This window comes from Equus przewalskii, chromosome 14, assembly GCF_037783145.1.
Source record: "Equus przewalskii isolate Varuska chromosome 14, EquPr2, whole genome shotgun sequence".
Lineage (NCBI taxonomy): Eukaryota > Metazoa > Chordata > Mammalia > Perissodactyla > Equidae > Equus > Equus przewalskii.
The window spans coordinates 65,134,798-65,156,382 of NC_091844.1; the positions used below are offsets into that span (position 1 = coordinate 65,134,798).

At 46.2% G+C, this 21,585-nt stretch overlaps 1 protein-coding gene across 1 annotated transcript in view; it reads left to right on the forward strand.

Annotated features, from left to right (window-relative positions):
• CAPN14 (calpain 14) overlaps positions 1 to 19,012 on the forward strand; it is a 35,190-nt gene extending 16,178 nt beyond the window's left edge. The window contains exons 9-21 of the mRNA XM_070574174.1: positions 1,755 to 1,826; positions 2,970 to 3,133; positions 4,165 to 4,328; positions 4,842 to 4,850; positions 6,761 to 6,966; positions 7,931 to 7,967; positions 8,446 to 8,502; positions 9,896 to 9,953; positions 12,450 to 12,530; positions 13,857 to 13,913; positions 14,566 to 14,667; positions 15,266 to 15,382; positions 17,621 to 19,012. Coding sequence (XP_070430275.1) covers positions 1,755 to 1,826; positions 2,970 to 3,133; positions 4,165 to 4,328; positions 4,842 to 4,850; positions 6,761 to 6,966; positions 7,931 to 7,967; positions 8,446 to 8,502; positions 9,896 to 9,953; positions 12,450 to 12,530; positions 13,857 to 13,913; positions 14,566 to 14,667; positions 15,266 to 15,382; positions 17,621 to 17,994 — 1,498 coding nt within the window. The 3' untranslated portion in view covers positions 17,995 to 19,012. The remainder of the gene's footprint in view (positions 1 to 1,754; positions 1,827 to 2,969; positions 3,134 to 4,164; positions 4,329 to 4,841; positions 4,851 to 6,760; positions 6,967 to 7,930; positions 7,968 to 8,445; positions 8,503 to 9,895; positions 9,954 to 12,449; positions 12,531 to 13,856; positions 13,914 to 14,565; positions 14,668 to 15,265; positions 15,383 to 17,620) is intronic.
• Positions 19,013 to 21,585: the final 2,573 nt, after the last annotated feature.

Here is a 21,585-nt window from a genome sequence, read left to right on the forward strand (position 1 = left end):
AATGAAGGCTCAGAAAAATAAGTTGAATTTTACTCCTAATAGGATGTGTTGCACTATATTTATTATATATTAATAAAGAGAATTGTCAGAAGAACTGGGTCTATGTGGAAAAATGGAAGCCAGAGATAAAAATAAGTTTTAAAGTGTTACAGAAATATAGCATCATAATGTTGGTGGTGGTGGTTTGTTTCACAGAAGAACAAATATTTGCATTAGAGGTAGGTGGTGAGTTAGGTTAAATTAGTTTGTTAGCTGTGTGATCTTGGGCAAGCTTCTTAATTTCTCTGGGCCAGAGGTATGAGGAGGATTAAATAAAATGATGGGCTTTTATTCCACAGTGTCTAATCTGCTATTAATCCCATCCAGGGTATTTTTTATTTTAGATATTATATTTTCTAATTTTAGAGTTTCCATTTGATATCTTCCACTTCTCACCTCCTTATTTCCCTAGTTCCCTTTACATCCTTGAGGATGTGGAGTGTATTTATAATAGCGTTTTAATGCCCTTATCTGCTAATTCGTCTCTTTCATTTTTAGGTCTGTCCCTACTGACTGTTTTTATTTCTGGTCATAGATCACATTTTCCGTTTCTTCATATGCCTAGCAATTTTTTGTTGAATGCTGAACATTGTCAACTTAAGTTTCTGAGTGCTGAATTTTGTTGTATTCCTTTAAAGAATGTTGGACTTTTTCTGGCAGGTAGTTAAGTTGCTTAGTTTTTGATACTTTGAAGTTTGATTTAAAGCACTTTTAGAACAGATCTAGAGAAAGCTTTATTTCAGGGGTAATTTGACCCTACTATTAAGGTATAGACCCTCTGGAATTTCCACTAAAGTCCCCATGTATTTAATAAGGTCTTTCAACTCTGGCTGGTGGGAATTCAAATGATTCCCAGCCTTGTGTCAGCTCTGGGAATTGTTGTGTGTATAGTCTTATGGGATTTCAGTTTACGAATGCACAGATTTGATTTGGCCAACAACTCAAGGGAACCCCTATGAAGTTCTCTGGAGCTTCTTCCTCATGTAACCAGCTCTTCTCAGGTACTTCCCTCATGGAATTCTAGCTGTCTTGGCCTCCCTGAACTTCAGACTCTGCCTCCTCCACTCAGCAAGACTTTTAGGTTCTTTTGGGTTCCACTTCCCTGCATTGCTGCTCAGGGAATCAGTTTCAGGCAGGAGCCTAGGCAATGTTAGGGCTTACCTCATTTGTTTCTCTCCTCTCAAGGTCACAATCCTGTACTGCCTGCAGTCTAATGCCTGAAAACAGTCATTTCTTATATCTTGTGCCATTTTTAGTTGTTTATGATGGGAAAGTGATACATGAAAGCCTTAATCCTTCATGGCTAGAAATAGAAATCCAAAATGACAGGCTTTGGAAGTAAGCAATACCAATGTAGGCTCAAATGCTAGCTCTGACATTTAATAGCTTTGCAACTTCAAGCAAGTGATTTAATCTCTTTTAACCTCAGTTTCCTAATCTCTAAAATGGAAATAAAAATGCCTACTTTGCAAAGTTGTTGCTATCCTTAAAGATATAACGTACGTCGAGAGCCTAGCCCAGAGCTTGGCTCATCGTGAGTAATGAATTAATGGTACATGTTTCTTTCATAATACAGGATGTGGCATTTAGTTGTCTGCAAAGCAGCATGAAGAAGAGAATAAATAATGACACCATAGAACATTTACAAAAGAATTTCTCATATGTCTTCCACAATCTTTTCATTCTCCGTGAAAACATCTCTTTTCTGTTTTCAGCTCAAGTACATGGGAGCTACTGAGCCCCAAGGAGAAGATTCTGCTGCTGAGAAAAGATGATGGAGAATTCTGGTATTTGACTCAGGGACTCGGGACAAATGCCCTGGCTTACATTTGGACATCCAGCCAGCAAATCTTTATTGGATGCCTCATGTATGCCAGGCACCTCTTGTACAGAGATCAAGAAGGTCCTTCAGGAGCTCAGAGTCTAGCAAAGAAGACCACTCCTGTAAACAGTCCCAGTCTCTGTGATGAGAGCAGTGACTGCTGGCGTGGAGCTCAGCGGGTGCTCAAAGCACAGTGTGGGGGTGGCCGCCTCCTCCTCTCTGACTTCCGCTTGCTCTCTTGCATCACTCAATACACTCAATCCCAAGGTTTTGCCTTTCCTGGCCTAAGAAGGACATGAGGAAAGAAGGGACTACAAAATCTTGTCAAACTGTCAGCCACTTCACTTTTGTCCTCCAAAGCAAAATAGCACTACTCTCACCCATCCCAAAGCCACTCGCCCCTTTTTATGAAAGGCCACCCAGATGCCCTGAGCTGATGCTGTTTCTGGTATCTGACATGGAACACATCTGTTCCCCTTTCTCTTCACTTTTCACCTTCCTATGAACTTCCACTCTGTTCCCATGGGCCTCTCTTCTCCCATTTCCCATCCTTTTCAGACCACTGTGGCCCTCTCTTTTGAAGTGGTTGCTGATCTCAAGAACCCTGCCAATACTATTATTTCCACTTTGCAGACAAGTAAACTGAGCATCAGACAGTATGAATAGCGTGCCTTGGGTCACAAAGTTAGCAAGTAGAGGCAAAGATTTTTAACAGTTAATGATTGAGAACTATTTGCGCAATTCTTATCAAGCATTTACGAGTCAATTGACTAGCTATGAATGCCTCAACTCTGCTTTATCACTGCACTCAGTGAAACAGGAACATTTCTCTCTGACAGCCATTGTAGGAGGCTTAATCCAGCCACAGGGTGGGGTTTCTTGGTAGCTCCACTTCCCCATGATGGCCCCTCATACTGGTCTAGCCAGCCCCACCCTCATGTGTCCAAGGCCAGCTCCGCTCTGCACAAGAGCATGGAGGATGAGGGCCTGGACCTGAGAGAGGGCTGGGCTGCCTATTGCTTAATACCAGCCTCCCCTTTAATTCTGAGGACGAGACGTCGGTCGTCATTTTGTCTGTCTCTGTGTTGTTCCCTCTTCCTCTCCACAGGATGACACTGCAGGACTTTAAAGCACATTTCATGCTTCTGGTCATCTGTAAACTGACCCCAGGCCTGCTGAGTCGGGAGGTGGGCCAGAAGTGGGCGTACACCATGAGGGAGGGGAGATGGGAGAAGGGGACTACGGCAGGTGGCCGGATGAAGTCATCCCGAGGTGAGTGCGTGCACAGGAGCTGGGGCTATTGGATCTAGAGTGGCAGCTTTTCCAGGCAAGGGTGGGGATGCAGGCAGAGCCACTGTGGATGGCTGTGCAGCTCGCGCCCTGCATGGGGCATCTGGCTGAGGGTGAGGGGCTCTGCTGGCTGAGCTGTGTGTGCTGGCCCTGGGCTGTGTCCATTGGGAATATGAGGCACCTTTGGTCCTAATTTGCACAAAGGCGTAGAATTCTCAGTGAAGCTGCCAGCCTGTCAGGGCTGCATCTTTCCAGAGGGTGTCTTTTCCTGCTCAGCACTGGGAGGCCACAGGCACACCTGCATGGTAGAAGGGTGGGTTCAATCTTTCTTCGGTTACAGGACAAGGACATTTATGTACTGAAGTAACCACTCCTTAAAGGCAGGATTGAAATAGTATTTATATCATATGTATCAGACCCTCCTTACCTAGGGTTTGGTAGAGAAACAAAATCAAGGACTCCCAGTCATCAGTTACAGGAGACAAACGTGTCTATATTCTCAAAATGGAGCCATTTGGTGACAATAGCCCTTTCTCCACAAGGGAGGTACTGAGCGATCCCTTTGAAGGAAAGACCTGTGGGATATGGTCTCAGTGGTCAAGGCGCCCCTAGCTCTGGCCTCCCTTCCCCCCGCAAAGTTCCCCCCAAAAGGCTGAAGCTGCCCATAAGCTAAGGCTTGGTCCCCGTTAAAATGCAGATCCCCCTGGGATCGTGGACACGTTCTCCTCAGTCAATTAGTACAGTCACTTACTGGGCAGCAGACGTTGATGGGGCATGGAGTCTGTGCCAGGCACCCTGCTGGGCAAAGGGCCATAGTGGTGAGAGTCAGTCTCTGTGTGTGAGGTGGAAGAGGAGGGACGACGGGGCTGAGGTGGAGGAGCCCCCGACTCTGTCCAGATGGGCCGTTGGATGGGATTCCCAGGCAAGTGCCTGGTCTGTGCCCCTCTCAGTGATTTGGAGGGGGATGCTAGGGCAGCTGGGGACCTGTCTCACCTTGCTCTGTTCTGCCCCAGACACATTTTGGAAGAACCCACAGTTCCTGCTATCCGTCTGGAGGCCCCAGGAGGGCAAGAAGCTCCAGATGCCCTGCAGAGTGCTGGTGTCCCTGCTCCAGAAGCCCAGGCATAGGCACCGCAACCAGAAGCTTCACTTTGCCATCGGCTTCTATGTTTTTAGGGTATGTGGGCCCCCAGGGCACACAGCCTTGTGTGGGGTCTCCAACCGTTACTCTTTCTCCCTGTTTCCTGTCCTCTTCATCATCTGTCTCTGTCCACGCACAGACCTGGGTACACATTCTGGCTCTGTCCTTTAAGAATATGTGATCTAGAACAAGCTACCTCTTTGCCCTTGAGCATCAGTTTCTTCATCTGTAAAATGGGGACGATGACATTTATGCGAAGGGTAGAGTAAAAGAAGATCACGTGGCAGTGCTGATCCTTGTGCCCGACATATGGTCGGTACAATCAATATTGATGTCCTTTCCCTCTCCCAAGAAGCCTAGGGCTCCTTCTCTTACTCTTTTCCAGAATTCCTGGTGATGGATTAAAATGTCAGTGATTGGAACAGCAAGTCTTGTGGGAGGGAAGGGCCTCTCGCTAGAGTCTTCTTATGTATCGGCCTCCATTAGAGTTAGTGCTTGTGAAAGAGCTGGATTCACTGCCTAATGAGGTCTCTGTTTCTTGTTTCTCAGGTGAGCAAGGTGAGCTCCACACTGGACCAGCTGGCCCTGGTTTGGAGTGATGTCACATGTGGCCGAGCGGTTCGGTTTGACTGTAGCAGCCTTGTGTCAGGAGCTACGGGAATGTCTGACAATAATGCCAACTGCCTATGTGTGTGGAAGTAAAGAGCATCTGCTATTCCTTTTAACCCAAGGATCCCAGGATATCTTTATGTATCTATAGGGAGGTCTCTGAGCCTGGTGTAGAACCGATAAATTTTGGAATTTATTAAATGCCTACATACATACCTAGGGCCAATATTGAAGACTGTCACAGCACAGGAAAGATGATAAATCACAATCCTGCCTGAGTTCTGAAGCCCATAAGAAAATAGATCTACAACATATAGGACATCAGGAGATGATGCGACCCACCTCCTTTGGGACAAGGGACAAAGGCTTGAGAAAATGAGACAGAAATACAGACAGAGGACAAGGACAACCCTGTATTTCAGCTGCAGTGGCAGCCTGGAGAAATCAGTTAAGAAGGTCTGAGGGATCCCAGCCCCTGAATGGTGGCAGCTATTATTTTGTTTCCCGAGGAAACAGGAATGGAAAGTTTAATTTTCCCAGATTGGACTGAGTTGAGTAGAAGGATTTTTATAAAGAAACCATTTTGCATTGGGTGTCTTAGGCCGGTTTTGTTTTTTCCTCCTCTGGGAACACTGAGTGCACACAAAGTTGCCTATTAATTTAAAAAGAAAAGGTTATTTAAATTATGCCTATTTCTAAATAGAATTTAGGTCAACCTACAATAAAATTATAAACAGAACAAAACTATATGCCAGTTACAAAATTTAAAAGGTAAGAAAGAAGTAATAAATGGATGAGGGATAGGTAAGCAGTTGACTCTACCAGGAAAACTAAACCTAGGACAGCTACTATGGCTGATTATAAAATTTAGTTCTGAGATTCCTAGTAGCCAAAGCAAAGATGGCAACAGGATGATTCCCTGGTTCTCATCATCTGATAAAAGAAAGCAGGCATAATCAGGAGATACATTGTGTCTCTGCAACCCTGAGTGGAATTCGTGAAATGTCTTTATTTGGGTGGGGTGGATAATGTCTTTGTTAGCAGCTGTATGTAAACTGGAGAGAGGATCCTCCATATGGACCTCCTCTCCCTCCACAGCCCTGAGTGAGAGCAAAGGGGAGAGGAAGCAAGAGAGAAAAATGGGAAAGAGGGGAAGATAAAAGAGGCAGAGAGAGAAAGGGAATATGAGATGACCATGTGCCTGGGCCATGTCAGAACCAGAGGCCTGATTCAGGTCCTCTGAGCTCTTGTCCAACTTCATTCTCCTTTATGAGGCTGTTTTCCCTGAGATGACCTGCAGCGTCTGGTTTATCTATATGTAGCTGTTATGATGTAGGTGGGAAGATGGTTGGTGGCCCATCTTTATCTGTAACCATAATCATGTCATAATCAACCTTGCAGTGTATCACATACATGGAGGCAGCACCAAGAAGTGTCAAGAGCATGGGCATGGGAGCTCAGCTGCCCTGAATTCCAACCCTGGTTGGGACTCTTACCAGCTGGGTGACTTGGGGCAGGTGATCTAACTTGCCTGAGTCTCAGACCCTTAACTCTAAAATGGAAAGTGCAGACACAAGGCATTCCTCACAGATTTTGTATATGATATTGTTTTTAGTGTAATGTCAAACCAGTTGACATGTTAATTCAGCCACATCTAGGGTTCCAGCAAAGGTGCCCATTCCCGAGAGGTTCTGTTCTTTTCTCTCCACTCCTCACTCCTTTATCCCGTCCTCCACTGGGGAAGGTAGGATTTGGCAAATCAGAGGGCACCTTAGTCCTGCTCCTGGCCGAGGGCCTCAGGCCTGGCCACAAGCTCTGGGTGATTACCTCAACTGGTGTCCTTCTGTCCTCAACCACAGGACTATGAAGACCAGAGGAGACTGCCTCGTGGGTTCTTCTGGAAAAATGCTCCTGTGAGTTGGCCTAAGGAGTTTCTCACAGAGAAAGAAGTGAGCCAGGAGCTGTGGCTGGAGCCAGGGACATACCTCATCGTGCCCTGCACATCTGAGGCACGCCAGGAGTCCGAGTTCGTCCTCAGAGTCCTCTCCAGGAAGCATGTCTTTTAGTAAGGGCACGGGCCCCTCCCGGTTGGGCCAGGGGAGGCACAGAGGGTGAGGGGGAGGTGATGGAGCGCTGAGGCTCTGTGGCCAACACAGAAGAGAGACAGGGAGAGCAGGAGAGGAGGGCAGCTCGCTGCAGAGAGAACAGCCCTCAGCCCTTCTTCCTTCCCACTCTCCTTCCACTAACAAGTGAACGCTCTACCAGGCATTAGAGATAACAAGATAGAACGGGCCTGGCCCCTGCCCTCCAGAATCCCAAGGTCTGGAAAGGACATGGACATACGAGCAGTTATTTATGTTATACTGTGCCCTGTGCAAGCATTTATCTGCACAGGATGTTAGAAGAGCATCAGGAAGGAGCATCTGGGCCAACCTTCTGTAGTCCTGGGGGAAGTAGAGCTGGCTTCAGGGAGGTGGTGATTCCCAAGAGATGTACAGGGGTTGTTCCATTGTGGGGAGGCTGTCATCAACCAGCAGGCTCAGACAAGCCTAGTGTTTGCAGGTGACCAGGATACACACCTCCCAGTCAAACTTACTATTTTGCCTATGACTGTTCTTACATGACAACCCTTCAATGCTTAGAATCCAGTTCTCATTTTTTTCTCCATGTTTTGGTCATATGTCATCTGAGTTTATCTCAGGCCTCGCCGCCATGCCAGACTGCTGAGTCTTAAAATATGAGTAAGAGCAGGTAGATGAGGGTGGGGGAAGTAAAGGGCTTGCCAGGCAGAGGGCTGGGCACATGCAAAGGCACATAGGTGAGAAACAGCACCAGGCACATGTGCCGTGCCACGTGACAGGGCTGTACCTTTCAAGGAGAAGCGAGTGTTGAGGCGTGAGAACTGGACACTCCCACATGGCCCATCAGCTAAGAAACTTGGAAGATGAGTTCTCAGGGCAGGGGGAATATTGGCCAAAATTTTCCCAAGATGCTCCCCAAGAGGTAATTCTGTCTTTTGTGTCCCTCAGTGAAATTGGAAGCAATTCCAGTGCTGTGTTCTCTAAGGTGAGTAGTCAGGTGGAATTCCATGTGGCTGGGACTCTTACAAAGCCAGGATGAGGGGTTTCTCCCCTCACATTCAGGGGTCGGGGAGGAGGCCCGCAGATCCTGTGGCACACATACTACATTATCTACTGTGCCCTAAGAGTACCCGGCTTCCGCTGCCTTTGCGCCAAGAGAACTGCCCTTCTGGTCAGGTCCTCATCATTGAGCGCCTAGAGCCCCAGCTGTATGAGTTACACCTTATTTTCCCCTGCTTCTCTCTACCTGGTGTTTCTTTGGCCCATTTCACTGCTCGCTACCTCCCTAAAGTCAGCAAGAATTGGAGAAACAGAGGCTGTGTGAATGCTGTAGTAGGAAATTTAAGACAGTGCTCAAGGTCAAATGTATGGATTCTGGAGGCCTGGGAACCATGAGACATGTGTGCCCGAGAGTCGAGTTATCCAGGTGAATGACTTAAGTTTTTCTCTATCTGTTCCTACAGGAAACAGGAGACCAAAACAGAGGGCAGGATGAACTTTTCACCAAACTCTTTGAGAAGGTAAGTTGACCTGGCATGGTAGAGAGGTGGGCGGAGCAGGGGACAAAGGGGAGCATATCATTCCATGGAGTTAGGGTTTGCATCTGCATGACACTGTGTATAAAGTGGGATTTAAGGCCACTTAGTCCCCAAACTGCCACTTTCTAGTCAGGTCCTCAAGTTTCTAGACACAAGTGGAGATATTGTCTCCGGAAGGCTCCCGTGAAATGCATGTCTGTTCTGGGAAGCTACATTGATTAGTTGTAGCAGAAGCAACTTTAATCTTTAATCTCTGAGAAAATGGAATATAGCAGAGTTGAGAATCAGTATTAAGGGGGCAGGGGCATGGCAATGATAAACCCTGGGGTTCTGGGGGTGGGCCATCTGGGGGAAGCCCAGGGAGAGAAACCCCTTGGGTAGTCACCTGGAGCCAGGGTTGGGACTGGTAAGAGGGCCTTGGGGAAGAGGAGGACTTGGGGACACACACCTGGTCCCCTGGAGTTCTTCCTTGGGCTTCCCCAGATCAGAAGGCCAGCCGTGTGAGTGCAGGGCTCCGGAGGCCACTTTGTCCCTAACGTGTGGGACACAAAACCCATCTAGGAAGAGGGCAAGAAATGCACTGGAAATCTGGGGTCTGAGTGATGTCATTAAAACTGGAAGAGCATGAGCGTTAGTAATGCTCCCAATTTAATTCCCAACTTGCCTGCCCTCCCATCTTCTCTTGTGTTCACCCTGGTACTTTACTTAACGTAGCCAGAGAAGATATGTCAGCGTCTTACCTGTGTTGGATAGAAATATTTTCCTCCATGCCTGGGGTTCCAAACATTTTCTGCTGCAATCGTTTTACCAAATGAAGTCTCACAGAGAATCCCAATGTATATAAAACAGATAAAAAGTGTATATTATGAATATGTATTTGTTTGTAACTTCAAATTTATGACATTTGCATTTCATTAATATACTTTAAAGATAAATGTTAATGTAAAGAGCTGCTTCTGATGAACTCTAAAATTGAAATCCGGAGTCTCGGCTGAGGATATTTATTAAGAATAAAATTCAAACCAAATTTTTTGCTGAGCTTCTGAAGCATCTCTCTAGAACCTGCTTGAGAACTGCTGCTCTCTATCAGTCTACTTCCTGGGAGTCCTGTTCTGCTGGGGTGCTCTGGACTTGCCACTCAATTAAAAACTACTGTAAAAGTTCTTATGAAATCCCAGATTTAATGACATGTCTAGCCGCATTCCTTATGTGAAACATAATGGTGTCACTGATGTCTGCTCAGAAGTGGCATATGTGCCCTGCTCAGCAGACGCTGGCGTGGACGGACGTCCCAACCCCTTTAGCTGCGGCCCTTCCGCATCTAACGAGCCTTCGGTAACGATCGTTTTCTCCTGCCGCTCTGCTTCCACTTCAGCATCCGGAAACAAATGCAGCTCAACGGCAGAAGATCCCAAACCACTTGACCTCGTCAAGTGAGTATTTCAGAGTCATCCTGTAGGACTCAGGGGACACAACTGTTCTGAAATCTGGGTCTGTTTCTCTTTCCCGCTGTGGGGCGTGTGAATTACTGCATGCTGGTCCCCAGAGCAGCTGTGTCTTACACAAGGGTGGGTCATGTGGTCTGACAAGCAGTAAAGGAATTTATTTAGCTTGGAAATTAACTCTTTTTGCTTAGTTTTGGTGTAGAGATATATGGCAGTGAAAATGAAGATTTCTGCTATTTTGATAATTTAAGGAGAACAGCTGAGTTCTTTTTTGCATATAAACTTCATATGGAAGCACTGCACCCATTTCCTCAATCTGGCAAAGAAATATTGAGTATTGACTAGCCCACCCAGGGAGCTCGCTGTTGAACTCATTTAAATTGATCAACCTACAAACGTTTGAGAGGAGGGATCACACCACGCAGGACAACTGCAAATGGGTAGTGCGGAGGCCTTCATGTGAAGCCTGGGATAAATTATTAGGAAAGCCTAAAGTCCATATAAAAATATTTTATATGTGTATTTTGAGTGAGAAGAACACGATTTCTCCAGGGAGGAAAATGAACTTCAAAAAGAAAAAGTAAACCAAACAATTAAAGGGTATTTCCATCTAAGATGTGTGATTGCTTCTCCTTTGTATGAAACCAAGACTTCAAACCCACACAAGTTACAGTCCAGAGTATTGTATAACTCAGGGCTTGAAATAATTTCCTGATGGTTTCTCAAAGCCTAATTCAGATATTGTAAAAGAGCCAGAAGAGAGGCCTCTAGCAACCCCACCCCAAAATCATTCTAGAAAAATTATCCAGAAGAGACAGCTTGTGCACATTTAAAAATTTTTAAATGCCTTGCAAAATGGCTTTCCAAAGAATGTAGGGACAAATTACGTTCATTTAGTCCCATGAGACAGTTGCGGGATTGGTAGATCAGTGGATTTTGGTGAAATATTTGATAAAGTTTTCTATGATAAACGATGAAATGTGGGTTGAAAAGTAGTGATATGAGATATATTTACATGTCTTATCCCCATTCCCAAGAGTTATATAAATATAAAACAGGCAAAGAATTCTATGTTGTAGATGGGAGCCTAGATGACAGTCTTTGTGGTTTCTGCCCTTGGTGTCACCCCTTCACTTCCTCAACTTTTATCAACGGCTCAGAAGACATGAAATGTAGGCTCATCAGACGTGCAGACGGCACAAAACTGAGAGGAACCACTAATAGAATAGACAGCAGAATTGAAATCCAGAATGTTCACAAGCTCTGCCCAAACCAAAAAGACGAAATGGAGTCAGGATGGTAATTAAAAATGCCGTTTTGTTATTTTTTCAAAAATTGGTTGCACGAGTTCCTAATAGAAGAAACCTCATTTTTGTGGCAGTGTATGTGAAAGATATCTGCTTAATTTAGTTGACCTTGAGCTTAACATGAGCTAATAGTTTTGAGTTAATGTGAAATAAGCTAATTCAAATTCAGACTGTGTTTAATGGAAGCATTTAGATTTGTGTTTTTGAAATTGTGTTTCAAGGGACAATAGAAACCCATAGGTTTTAGTAAGGAAATGGAAGGGGTTAGGTTCTGTGGTCAAGTGCACTTGGGAAACCCGACGTTAAACAAAATTTCAATGTTGGCTCCCCAGTACCTATCATATGCTAAGGTGCATGGGGAATGGAGAGAATGGTCTATAGATACAAAGCATTTCAAATTTATTTCAACTCAAAACCATTTCTTTGCAGAACATCTCCCTTGGAACATAATTTGGGAAACGCAGACTGAAAATTTTGCAAGTGATAGACCCATTGTACTCTGTTTAATCAAATTGCATCTGAAGGAGTGTGTTGCAGTCTGGGTCCCACATTTTAGAGAGATACTGGCAAAGTGTAGGGTCTAGAAGAGGATGATGGGGGTGTAGAAACCATGTCGTCTGGGGAATAGTTGGAGAAACATTTAGAGGGGACAGATACCTGTTTATGCTTTTCTGGACTAGTGAATGAATTTTACAGGAGGTTCCTTTGGAATTAAAATAAGAAGTTTCTCCTGACTTGAGCTATCCATCCATGGGAAAAAGTCAACACCCATGATCAATGGACCATCTATCAAGACATCCGAGGAAAAAATCCCCTAATTTAAGTGGGAGCTTGAACAAGTTGATCTCTTCGATCTCGCTCAGATTTGGGAGTTCATAATTCTGCGATCCTGGCCCTTCCCAGATACATAGGGCTATGTCTACCTGACCCTATATGTAGGCAAAGCCAGGCTACCATCGATGTTCTCTGCAGGGTTTCACTGTGCTCCTGGCGTGCAGGGATCACCACCAAATCTTCTCTCTCTCCACTGCCCTCTCACTCCTTCCTCCCCACATAAGTGATGGTTATCAGAACCTATGGCTGGTCTAGACAGCACTGCCTTGTCCTGTTCAGGGAAAGGCCATGTTGTGCCTTCCTGGGGCCAGCCCCCATACAGACTCTGTCTGTTCCTTTACAGGACTGGGGAGCACCCAGCTCCTCTTCAGTCTCAACACCTGCCAGGGGATCCTGGCCCTACTGGACATATCTTTTCAGGTCTGTGGAAAGATGCATGGTGCTGGTTGGAAGTTTCACCCTCAAGCCAGGCTGCCTGGCTTTGAATCCCAACCCCAGCGCTCACTAGAGGCATGATCTCGGGCAAGTCACTTAGCTTATTGTGCCTCCCAGTCCTCATCTGAGCATGGAGATGGCATTAATCCTAGTCTGGAGGGTCGGTGTGAGAATGCAAAGGGGATAACCCATGTAAAGTGCTAAGGGCAGAACTATCTTAGAATCCGTGATCTCTATTAGCTGTTAATAGCAATAACCTTACTTCCTCATGGTTGGATGCGGCAGCCGCAGAGTGGTGGGTAGTAACAATTCTTCAGGTATACAAGAAGCTTTAACAAGAGATTCAGCCCCCTAGGTTTTTCATTTGGTGACCAGGCAGTGCTGTCCCCACTTACAGTTCAGGAAACCAGAGCTCAGGAAGTTCAATGACATGGTGCAAACTCAGCTCTCCCTGTTCTCAGCCCTGCTATTTTTCTAGCAAAACCTCTGCCTTTCTAAAAGGATGATTTAATCAAAATTTGGCTATCCATACAAAAGAGAGGCATAAAGAACGGATAATGTGAGGAGGGTTGCAAATGCACAAAACAGTGTTTGCAGGAACTTTGCAGTGTAGGACAGTGTAGGACGGTGGCCAGGTGTACAGGCATTGGAGCAGGTCCCAGCCTTGTCGCTAGCTGTATGAACTCGGACAAGATCGTACTCTCTGAGCCCTCATTTCGTCATCCAAAGCAGGGGGAAGTTAATACCTACCTCACCTACTAGGGGAAAATGAAGTAACATAGTAAAGTGTGTAGCTCAGTCCTGGGCCCACTGTAAGGGCTCAAATAGAGGTGGCATGTGGTGGTATTCTGACCCAGTCTCTCTGATGCGGGGGTTTTGGACATTGTCTAAAGGCCAAGCACTAAGTTTTAACTTTTCATAAAAAGACTATAAGAGGCATCCTTAGCCACCCTGTGCCTGACCCCTTCCATAAGTTGTTTTTAACAACAATGAAAAAAAAATTACTGTTTTTTATTTAAATCACATCAAATTGGCCATGTCAAAGTATCCTGCTTCATTAAATGGTAGCTGTTGCATCTCCATCATCAGCACTTCTTCCAGTGGGGCTGTGTTCTGACTCATTCTGTCCTTTCCTAACAAGGGTGAGGGAGCCCTGGCTGGACTGACCAGTCAGGAGAGGCCGATTAGGGATTCTGGAAGTGAATGGGGCCATCCACAAATTGCACACTGCTGTGTGGAGGACCAGTCACTGCCTCCAGAGGTGTGGATGAATCTCCCCTGGTGGCTTTGACCTTAACTTGCTATCGGCTTAAAGCATCAGGTACCATGTGTATCCAGGAATTCAGCGACCTGTGGAAGCAGCTGATGCTCTGTCAAGAATCAGTTTTGATCACATCTCCTTGCAAGATGTGTAGAAATGGCCATTCTGCAAAGTATGTGAGCTACTCATCTCTCTTTCAGCCCTTTATACCCAATCACTCACCTCGTCTTCTCTGAGCTATCTTCAGCGAGACCTCCTACTTTTTATCCCAAACTCAGAGAGCATGTTGCAGTCGTCTCCTGGATTTCTAAAGCACACATCTGACCATGCGGCTTCCTTACTAAAAGGCTTTTGAGACTCCTCATGGCCTTCAGAGGAAGTCCCCTCTCCTTGTCATGACATTAGAGTCCTTCATAAATTGCCTTCTTCTGACTTCTCCAATCATTACTCACAACTCTCCTCTTTGTCTCCTGAGTCATAAATTTGGAAGCCCTTCAAAGTTTGGATAATGTGCTTAGATTAAGCACACTTACCTATGCCCAGACTGTCTATCCCTTGTGACAAAAAGACTGCTCCCTCTCTCAGAAGCCTTAAGAAGAAATGGAAGAGGGGGTCTGATCCTGGCACGGACCCTCTGCTGTATTCTCGTCCTGGCAGCAGGCCCTGTTGGTGGAGCCTCACACTCACAGCAGTCGCCTGCAGCATTAACACTGGGGCGCAGAGGGGCTCCGCAGTGGGGCCTGGAAATGCCTGGTTTTCTCAGCCTTTGGTGTGGGTTCTTTACAGGAGGTTTTCCACAAGCAAGACAGTAGCCGGTCAGGATACCTGAAGTGGGCCCAGCTACAGGCTGCCATGAGGGAGGCAGGTAGGCACAAGAGGGAGTTGGCGCTGCAGGACAGGAATGGGCATGGAGAGGAGGCGGTGCATGACATTCTGGAGTAATTCTAATGGGCGGTTACTCTCCCAGTTCAGAGGTCTAAACACGTAGATCTGCCAATAGCAGAAACATTTATTATTAGGATCACTCTGATCATAGCTAACAGTTATTGAGGGTGGATATTTAATCTTCAGCAACACTCTCTTATAGTCCCCACTTCACAGAGGAAGAAATTGAAGCTCAAAGAAATGAAGTAACTTGCATGGGGTTTAAATTCAGGACTGCCAGGCTCCAGAGCAAATGCTGTTGAGCACTAACAGACGGCCTCCTGCCTCGGAGGCCAGGGACCCGCTCGAGAAAAGATCCTCATGGCGGTTGCCTACAGGGGCGGGAATGGGGAGTGAAGAGAAAGTAAAATTAATGGACTAAAGAATTAAACAATTCACTATGAATCCCATAGAAGAAGATCCTCATGCCATCAGCATTCAGATCCCAGAAGTCGAGGGACAATTTAAGGTACTTCAAGTGGGAGGAGAGCTGGGTATGAGATCTCCAGCACCCACGTGGGAACCTGTGTTCAATGCAGGAATCGTGCCCAGCGATGATGTCTGCCAGCTGATGCTTATCCGCTACAGCGACCCCAGCCTCCAAATGGACTTTGTCAGCTTTGTCCACTTGATGCTGTGTGCCGAGAACATGGAGGGTGAGCTGGTAGGAAGGAGGGAGGGCCGGGGCTTCCTCTGCACTCCTCGTGGATTGCCCACTTGCCCCCAGTTCGAGCAGGAGAGAGGACTGCTGACATTGAAGAAACCACAGGCCAGGAAGCTATGGGGAATGCTGGCTCCGTGCCTGTGAAAGCTGGCTGCATAGATCCAAACTAATTTCTCCTCTGCCTGTTCCAGAGGCAAAGGTTTGATGCAGCTCACTTATGTTAAGTGTGGTCACATGTGGTTGCCCACAGGCTGAAATTGGGTTCCCAGGTGAGGGGACATATGGCAGGAACTAGTTCATAATGTTCCCAACACACATTAGCTGTGTTCCTTTCTGCTGCATCACAGATGTCTTTCAAAATTTAACCCAAGATTGGCAAAGGGATATACCTCCAGAAGCCAGAGGGAGGACTTTCTCCATGGGGTTGACTCCCATCATCTTAGGTAGAGACAGCCACTGCAGGTCCAGGCTCTTGTGAAGGAGAAGGGTTCTGGGGGCCCTCTGTTCTACTGAGTTTAGGGTGTAGCACTGCATTCATTATATGCATTCATTCATTCATATTTACTGAGCACTTACTCTGGGCCAGGCACATAGAAGGGAACAGGAGACTTACTCAGTGTACGCAAAAACTATGACCACAATAATGCCACGTGACAAATCCTCACAACTTCAGCACTGATGACAGCACTTATATAGCTCCCAAGTCACATGGCTGGGAGTCAGCAGTCTCGGCTGCTGTGGATCAGCTGGGGTTTTGCCAGGTACCTTCACTGAGTAAGCCCTGGCCAGGCTTGCTCTTCTCAGGACAATGGCAGAAGCCCAGGAAAGTGGGATTCAATACTCAAGGTCTCTGAGACCAGGGCTCCCATCTGGTGCATCATGCCTTCCAACTCATTCTGTTGTCCAAAGTAAGTCACATGGCCAAGCCCACTTCCAACAGATGGGGAGCTAGCCTCCTCCTCTGTTGTGAGAATAACTTCAAAGTCACCTGCAGAGGGCATTGACACAGAGAGAGGTGAAGACCTGGGCGAGCAATGAACTCCAGCACAGGCAGTAATAGGAGAGCTGATCTGGATAGGGCCTTCCTGGAGGCCTTTCTGGAGGATGTGACATTGAAGTTGAAACCTCAAAGACAAGTAGGGGCCAGGCAGGCAGAGTGGAGAGTAGGAGAGGCCCAGCCTGGAAGGGACAGTGTCTGTGGTCCTGGCTAGAGTACAGAGAATGAAACTGGTTCAAGATGAGTCTGAAGAGAGTAGGGTCAGATCAGACAGGACTTACAGGCCAGAAATAAACCTCATGTCAAAGGCTGGCTTAGCCTTCCCAATATGGGCAGGGGTTCTAATCTTGTCTTTGTGCCCTCTTCCCAAATCTCATATAGTGCTTTGCATGTAGTAGTTGCTTGACAAATGTTTGTTGAATGAACAAGATAATATGCCCAGGAGAAGACAAATCCATGTCTGACATCAATTGTCTCTGGGCCTCACCTTCCCTTATGTGTGAAATGAGTGGGCTGGGCTAGGTGGTCTCTAAGATTCTCTCTAGCTCTGACCATCTCTGGTTCCATGAGGAGGAGATCCTTTGGGCCATCCAAGGAGGTCCACAGGAATGGTGGACCAATTGTTGGAACTGTTGGAATTTCACTGTAGGGTTCTCTCTGATACCATTGGTAACTTCACCATTATCATCTTCATTGTCACCAGCATCACCATCATCATTCTGATGTAATTGGCCTGGGGAGTGGTCTCCCCAGAGGTCTCCTCCATGTGAGTTAGAGGGACCATTCATCACACCCACATAAAGCCGTCAGACAAATGGGCCCATTATTGTAAACATGTAAAATATGCTCTAATGGATTTTTGCTACCCAGTCAGTCCACACACCTGCACAATGCTGTCACAAGCATGCGAAATTGAATTCGTGGGGGAAAAAAATGCATTGAGAATTGAACACAGAATCAGCCTGCCTCTTGGCTGTCATCGTTCACAGGCACCATGAGAAGTCGAGGCTGATTATATTTCAGGTTGATTTATACTTACTACCAGATGGTGTGGTTCCTCTGGCTAAACCATCCATTAACATCCTGTCTCCATGGCTTCTCAAGAGTGAGGGGGAGGAGACCCCAAGTCCAATGTCAGACTCTAAGATACGGTGAATGAGAAATGAAACATCCTTACCTGCATGTCAGAGCTGGATCTGAACTGACCATAATTTGCTTCTCCATTATGTCCAGTTGCTGATGATGACTCTACACTCCTGAGAAGGCTGGAGCCTTGTCTGCCCTCACTGAGGACTCTGCATATGGCCCCAGGGTGGTCTTTGGCTGACACCAACCCATGCCCAACCCACTTGTTGTTCTTCAGGACCATGTGTCCAGCCATCACCTCCTCAGCTGGGAAGATTTCTCTCCTGCAGATCGCCCCTTTGGATGGCCAGTGTGCAAAAAGGAAAGTAAAGATTGCCTTGGACTTGTTAAGACTAGCTCTCCTCCTTGTGGCCACAACCTTGTCACAGCAGAGATGTAACCTGACACGGCCTAAGCAATCTGACTCCAGAGTTGGTGTCTTAACCTCTATACAATACTCCCTCCACAGCTATCCAACTTAAATGACCTTAGATGTGCCAACTGTCATCACATTTGGGGTAATAGTCCAGGTTTCAAGATCTTAAGAGGGAATGATACGTCCTTAGACAATTGTGCCAGCAGCTGTAAGTTGGTAGAGGCATAAGCTAAGTTTCAACTGTTTAGGGGTGGGGTGGGAATATGCTGAGCTCAAGAACACAGAAAATAACAGAATTTTCAGGGCCCAGACAGGGTAGGCTGGCTCTGGCATCTGAGGTCGCTGGGTGGTCCTCAGCTGACAATATCTCTAAAGGATTGGATCTGAGGGGACCAGTGGATTTAAAACACCTGAGTTCTCAAAACACTTCCTGCATGTGACAGGTGTCGGTCTGTTTACTTGACCTATAGACTATCAGATCCATTTCAAATCAGTCCAGAAACCCTCTGTGTACCTACTTCAAAGAAGAACAACAAATCCAAGCTATATCGTGGAGTTAATCAGTAGATGGTCAGAATATCTGATTTTTTGAACTACTGTCATGGCTCCCTTTTGTGGCATCCCTATCAATCCAGAGCCCAGGTGGGAAACCAGAACAAAGGCCGTTTCCCAAAGCCCATGAATTTTACTCATAGGTTAGCACCTCAGAGCCATTCATTAAAATTCTATTTTTCTAGATTTACCAACTATTCTAACAAACATGGATATCTGGTTTCCAAGTCTATAGCAGACAAAATGAGTAGGCTGAATGGTGGGCCCATTGCCAGAACTAAAGGAAACTTGAAGCCTGATGATAGATGGACACTGTAGAAGGAGGGAGCACTTTCAAAGCATGGCTTAAGGTATTTTATTTAGAAAAATCTTTGTGTATTCCAAATGATAAAACGTAAAATGATACGCCATAAAGTGCCAGATACGTGAGGTATTACTGATTTTATAAATGATAATCATGTATTTATAGTCGTTTCAAAAGTTTTATGTCCATTTATTTATCAGTATCTCTGTTTTTAGATTCTGCCATTGTAAATATTTGTTTTAATTAAATAGTTATTGCTTTGACCCACGAAGGCAATTTTGGAATTTCTTTGAGTAATGAGAAGATGGTACCATTTTCTTGTTCATGACACTTGGACTAGAGTGTGATGGTTTTGAGTGGTGCAATGGGATCTATATCAAAAGTAATTGTCTGATAGAGCCCCGCTTCTGGTTTCCTGGTGGTCTGAACTGCCCTCCTATGTCACTTATGTGTTACCCTCCCTCCCCTGAGTCTATGTAGCACTGTGGCAAATCGGATATGCCCTGTGCCCTGCTGACCTCCACCCCTACTGATTTCCTCCATGCCCCCTAAAGGTGAGTACTAGAGATCAGGGGCAAAGCCATCTCCCATCGAAATATATTCCCCTCATCCTCTGTCACTCCAGGGGATGAGGGGGGCAAATAAAGATCTGGGATGGAATAGACTGGACAAGGGTCAGAATGAAGTCAAGTTGAAGGTCTGAGAGGTGGACATCAGTGACTCCCAGAAGTCGAAAGCCAAAGGCTTATCATGGCCAAGACAAGTGGAAAGTGTGCATACCAGAAGTCCGGTGAAAGAGGAGCAAGGAATCCATCCTCAAGTGCCAAAACAGGCGAGGCCAGGGAATCTGGAAGGTTGGATTGTCCACAGTCCAGCCGCAGCAGCTGGAGCATGCTGGGGTGAGCCCTGTCCTAGGCTGCCAAGCCTCAGGAAAGAATGACTCACTGGTAAAAGAAATTGACAGTGTAAGAGGAGACTAAAATACTTTTCTTTATCCTTGTTTTTTCTTTTTCTTCTTTCATGTTGTATATAAAAACTAAGTCATCAAAGAGAACCTTCCACATTCCAGCTGGGGCCCGGGGCAGGTCAGTCAGCAGCTGTCTGTAAATAACACAGCTTTCTCGCCATCGTCACACTGGGTTAGAGAAATGATTTTAGCCTCCAGGATTTTCAATCTGATGTTTCTCCAATGAAATATATGTATTTATATTTATAATGGAAAAAAGGAGGAAATGAGTTTCATGGGTTGTGGGTAGGTAAACATGGGCCAGCTCTGGCTGGCTTTGTGGAGGAGCAAGTTGTATGTCCAGCTCTTGGGGGTTTCTAGGAAGACAGCCCCAAATCCCTGCCTTGACCCTTAGTTCAGGGACCTTGGTCAGATTCTTTCACCTGTCCGAACCTCCACAGCCTCATCAATAAAATTGGGAGAACAATCCTCGCCTCACAAGATGAGTGTCCTAAGATAACCTCCCAGCGTTACTGGCATTTGGCGGTGCACTTAGAAAACGTGAGCTCAGCCTGATTTCTCTGGAGGAAGGACAGCACCTTCCTTCCTTCATTTGTGGCAAGAGCTGAGGCTGATGCCGGCACTAGATGGTGCTCTGTTCCCGCGCAAGGGCTCCTTCACGGATGCAAGACTGACACCGATGCAGACGACAGTTTCAGCCCCGGTCTGGGACACTTGGGCTGACTTAGCACCCTGCCAGCCTGACTCAGCTCAAAAGGCCAATGTCAGCCCCACATGGACTCTTATTTCTTTCCTTGCCCCTTTTTTTTCTGCTTAGTTTTTAGTTGATGTACTGTACTGTATTTTTCACAGAATATTTGTTTCTGAAAAAAGCAAACCATGTTCCCAAGCACTTGTTTTAAATGCATCTTCTTTCTTTAATTTTGCTTTAAATTGGTACCTGAGCTAACAACTGTTGCCAATCTTCTTTTTTTTTTCCTGCTTTTTGCCCCCAATTCCCCCCAGTATATAGTTGTATATTTTAGTTGTGGGTCCTGCTGGTTGTGCTATGTGGGACGCCACCTCAGCATGGCCTGATGAGCGATGCCCTGTCCACACCCAGGATCTGAACCAGCAAACCCTGGGCTGCCAAAGCAGAGCACACGAATTTAACCACTGGGCCACGGGGCAAGCCCCTAAATGCATCTTCTTGATGCATTTAAAATGGCACTCAGCCCATTCGCCCTTGTACCCCAGCTCCTAGTTAAGTGCCTAGCTCATGTTTGGGATTTATTAAATGAATGATTTTTGAAGTAATTCAGGTGAATGCCATCATTTAAAAAGTCAACATTGGGGCCAGCCCGGTGGCGCAGTGGTTAAGTGTGCATGTTCCGCTTCGGCAGCCCAGGGTTCCCTGGTTCAGATCCCGGGTGCAGACGGCACTGCTTGGCAAGCCATACTGTGGTAGGTGTCCCACATATAAAGTAGAGGAAGATGGGCACAGATGTTAGCTCAGGGCCAGTCTTCCTCAGCAAAAAGAGGAGGATTGGCAGTAGTTAGCTCAGGGCTAGTCTTCCTCAAAAAAAAAAAAAAAAAGAAGTCAGTATCTATTTGAGTTGCTAGTTGAAAATATAAGTATGTAAGATTTACTTTAAAAGACAGCGACTTTGCTCTGAAAGCATCCCTCTGATGTTGCATAATGTGCAGCTTCACTCTGTTGCCAAGCGCTGTGCCCTGACTGAGGGGCAGTTCAAACCACCGTTGAAAAGCTCATCAGACTCTATCTGAAGACAGTCTTCCTATCTTGACATTCCAGGGACTCAGGCCTCATTTTCTCTTACACGTTCAGAATTCATCCTCCCAGAAGGATTAACCAGTTGGGTCAAGTTCCAGAG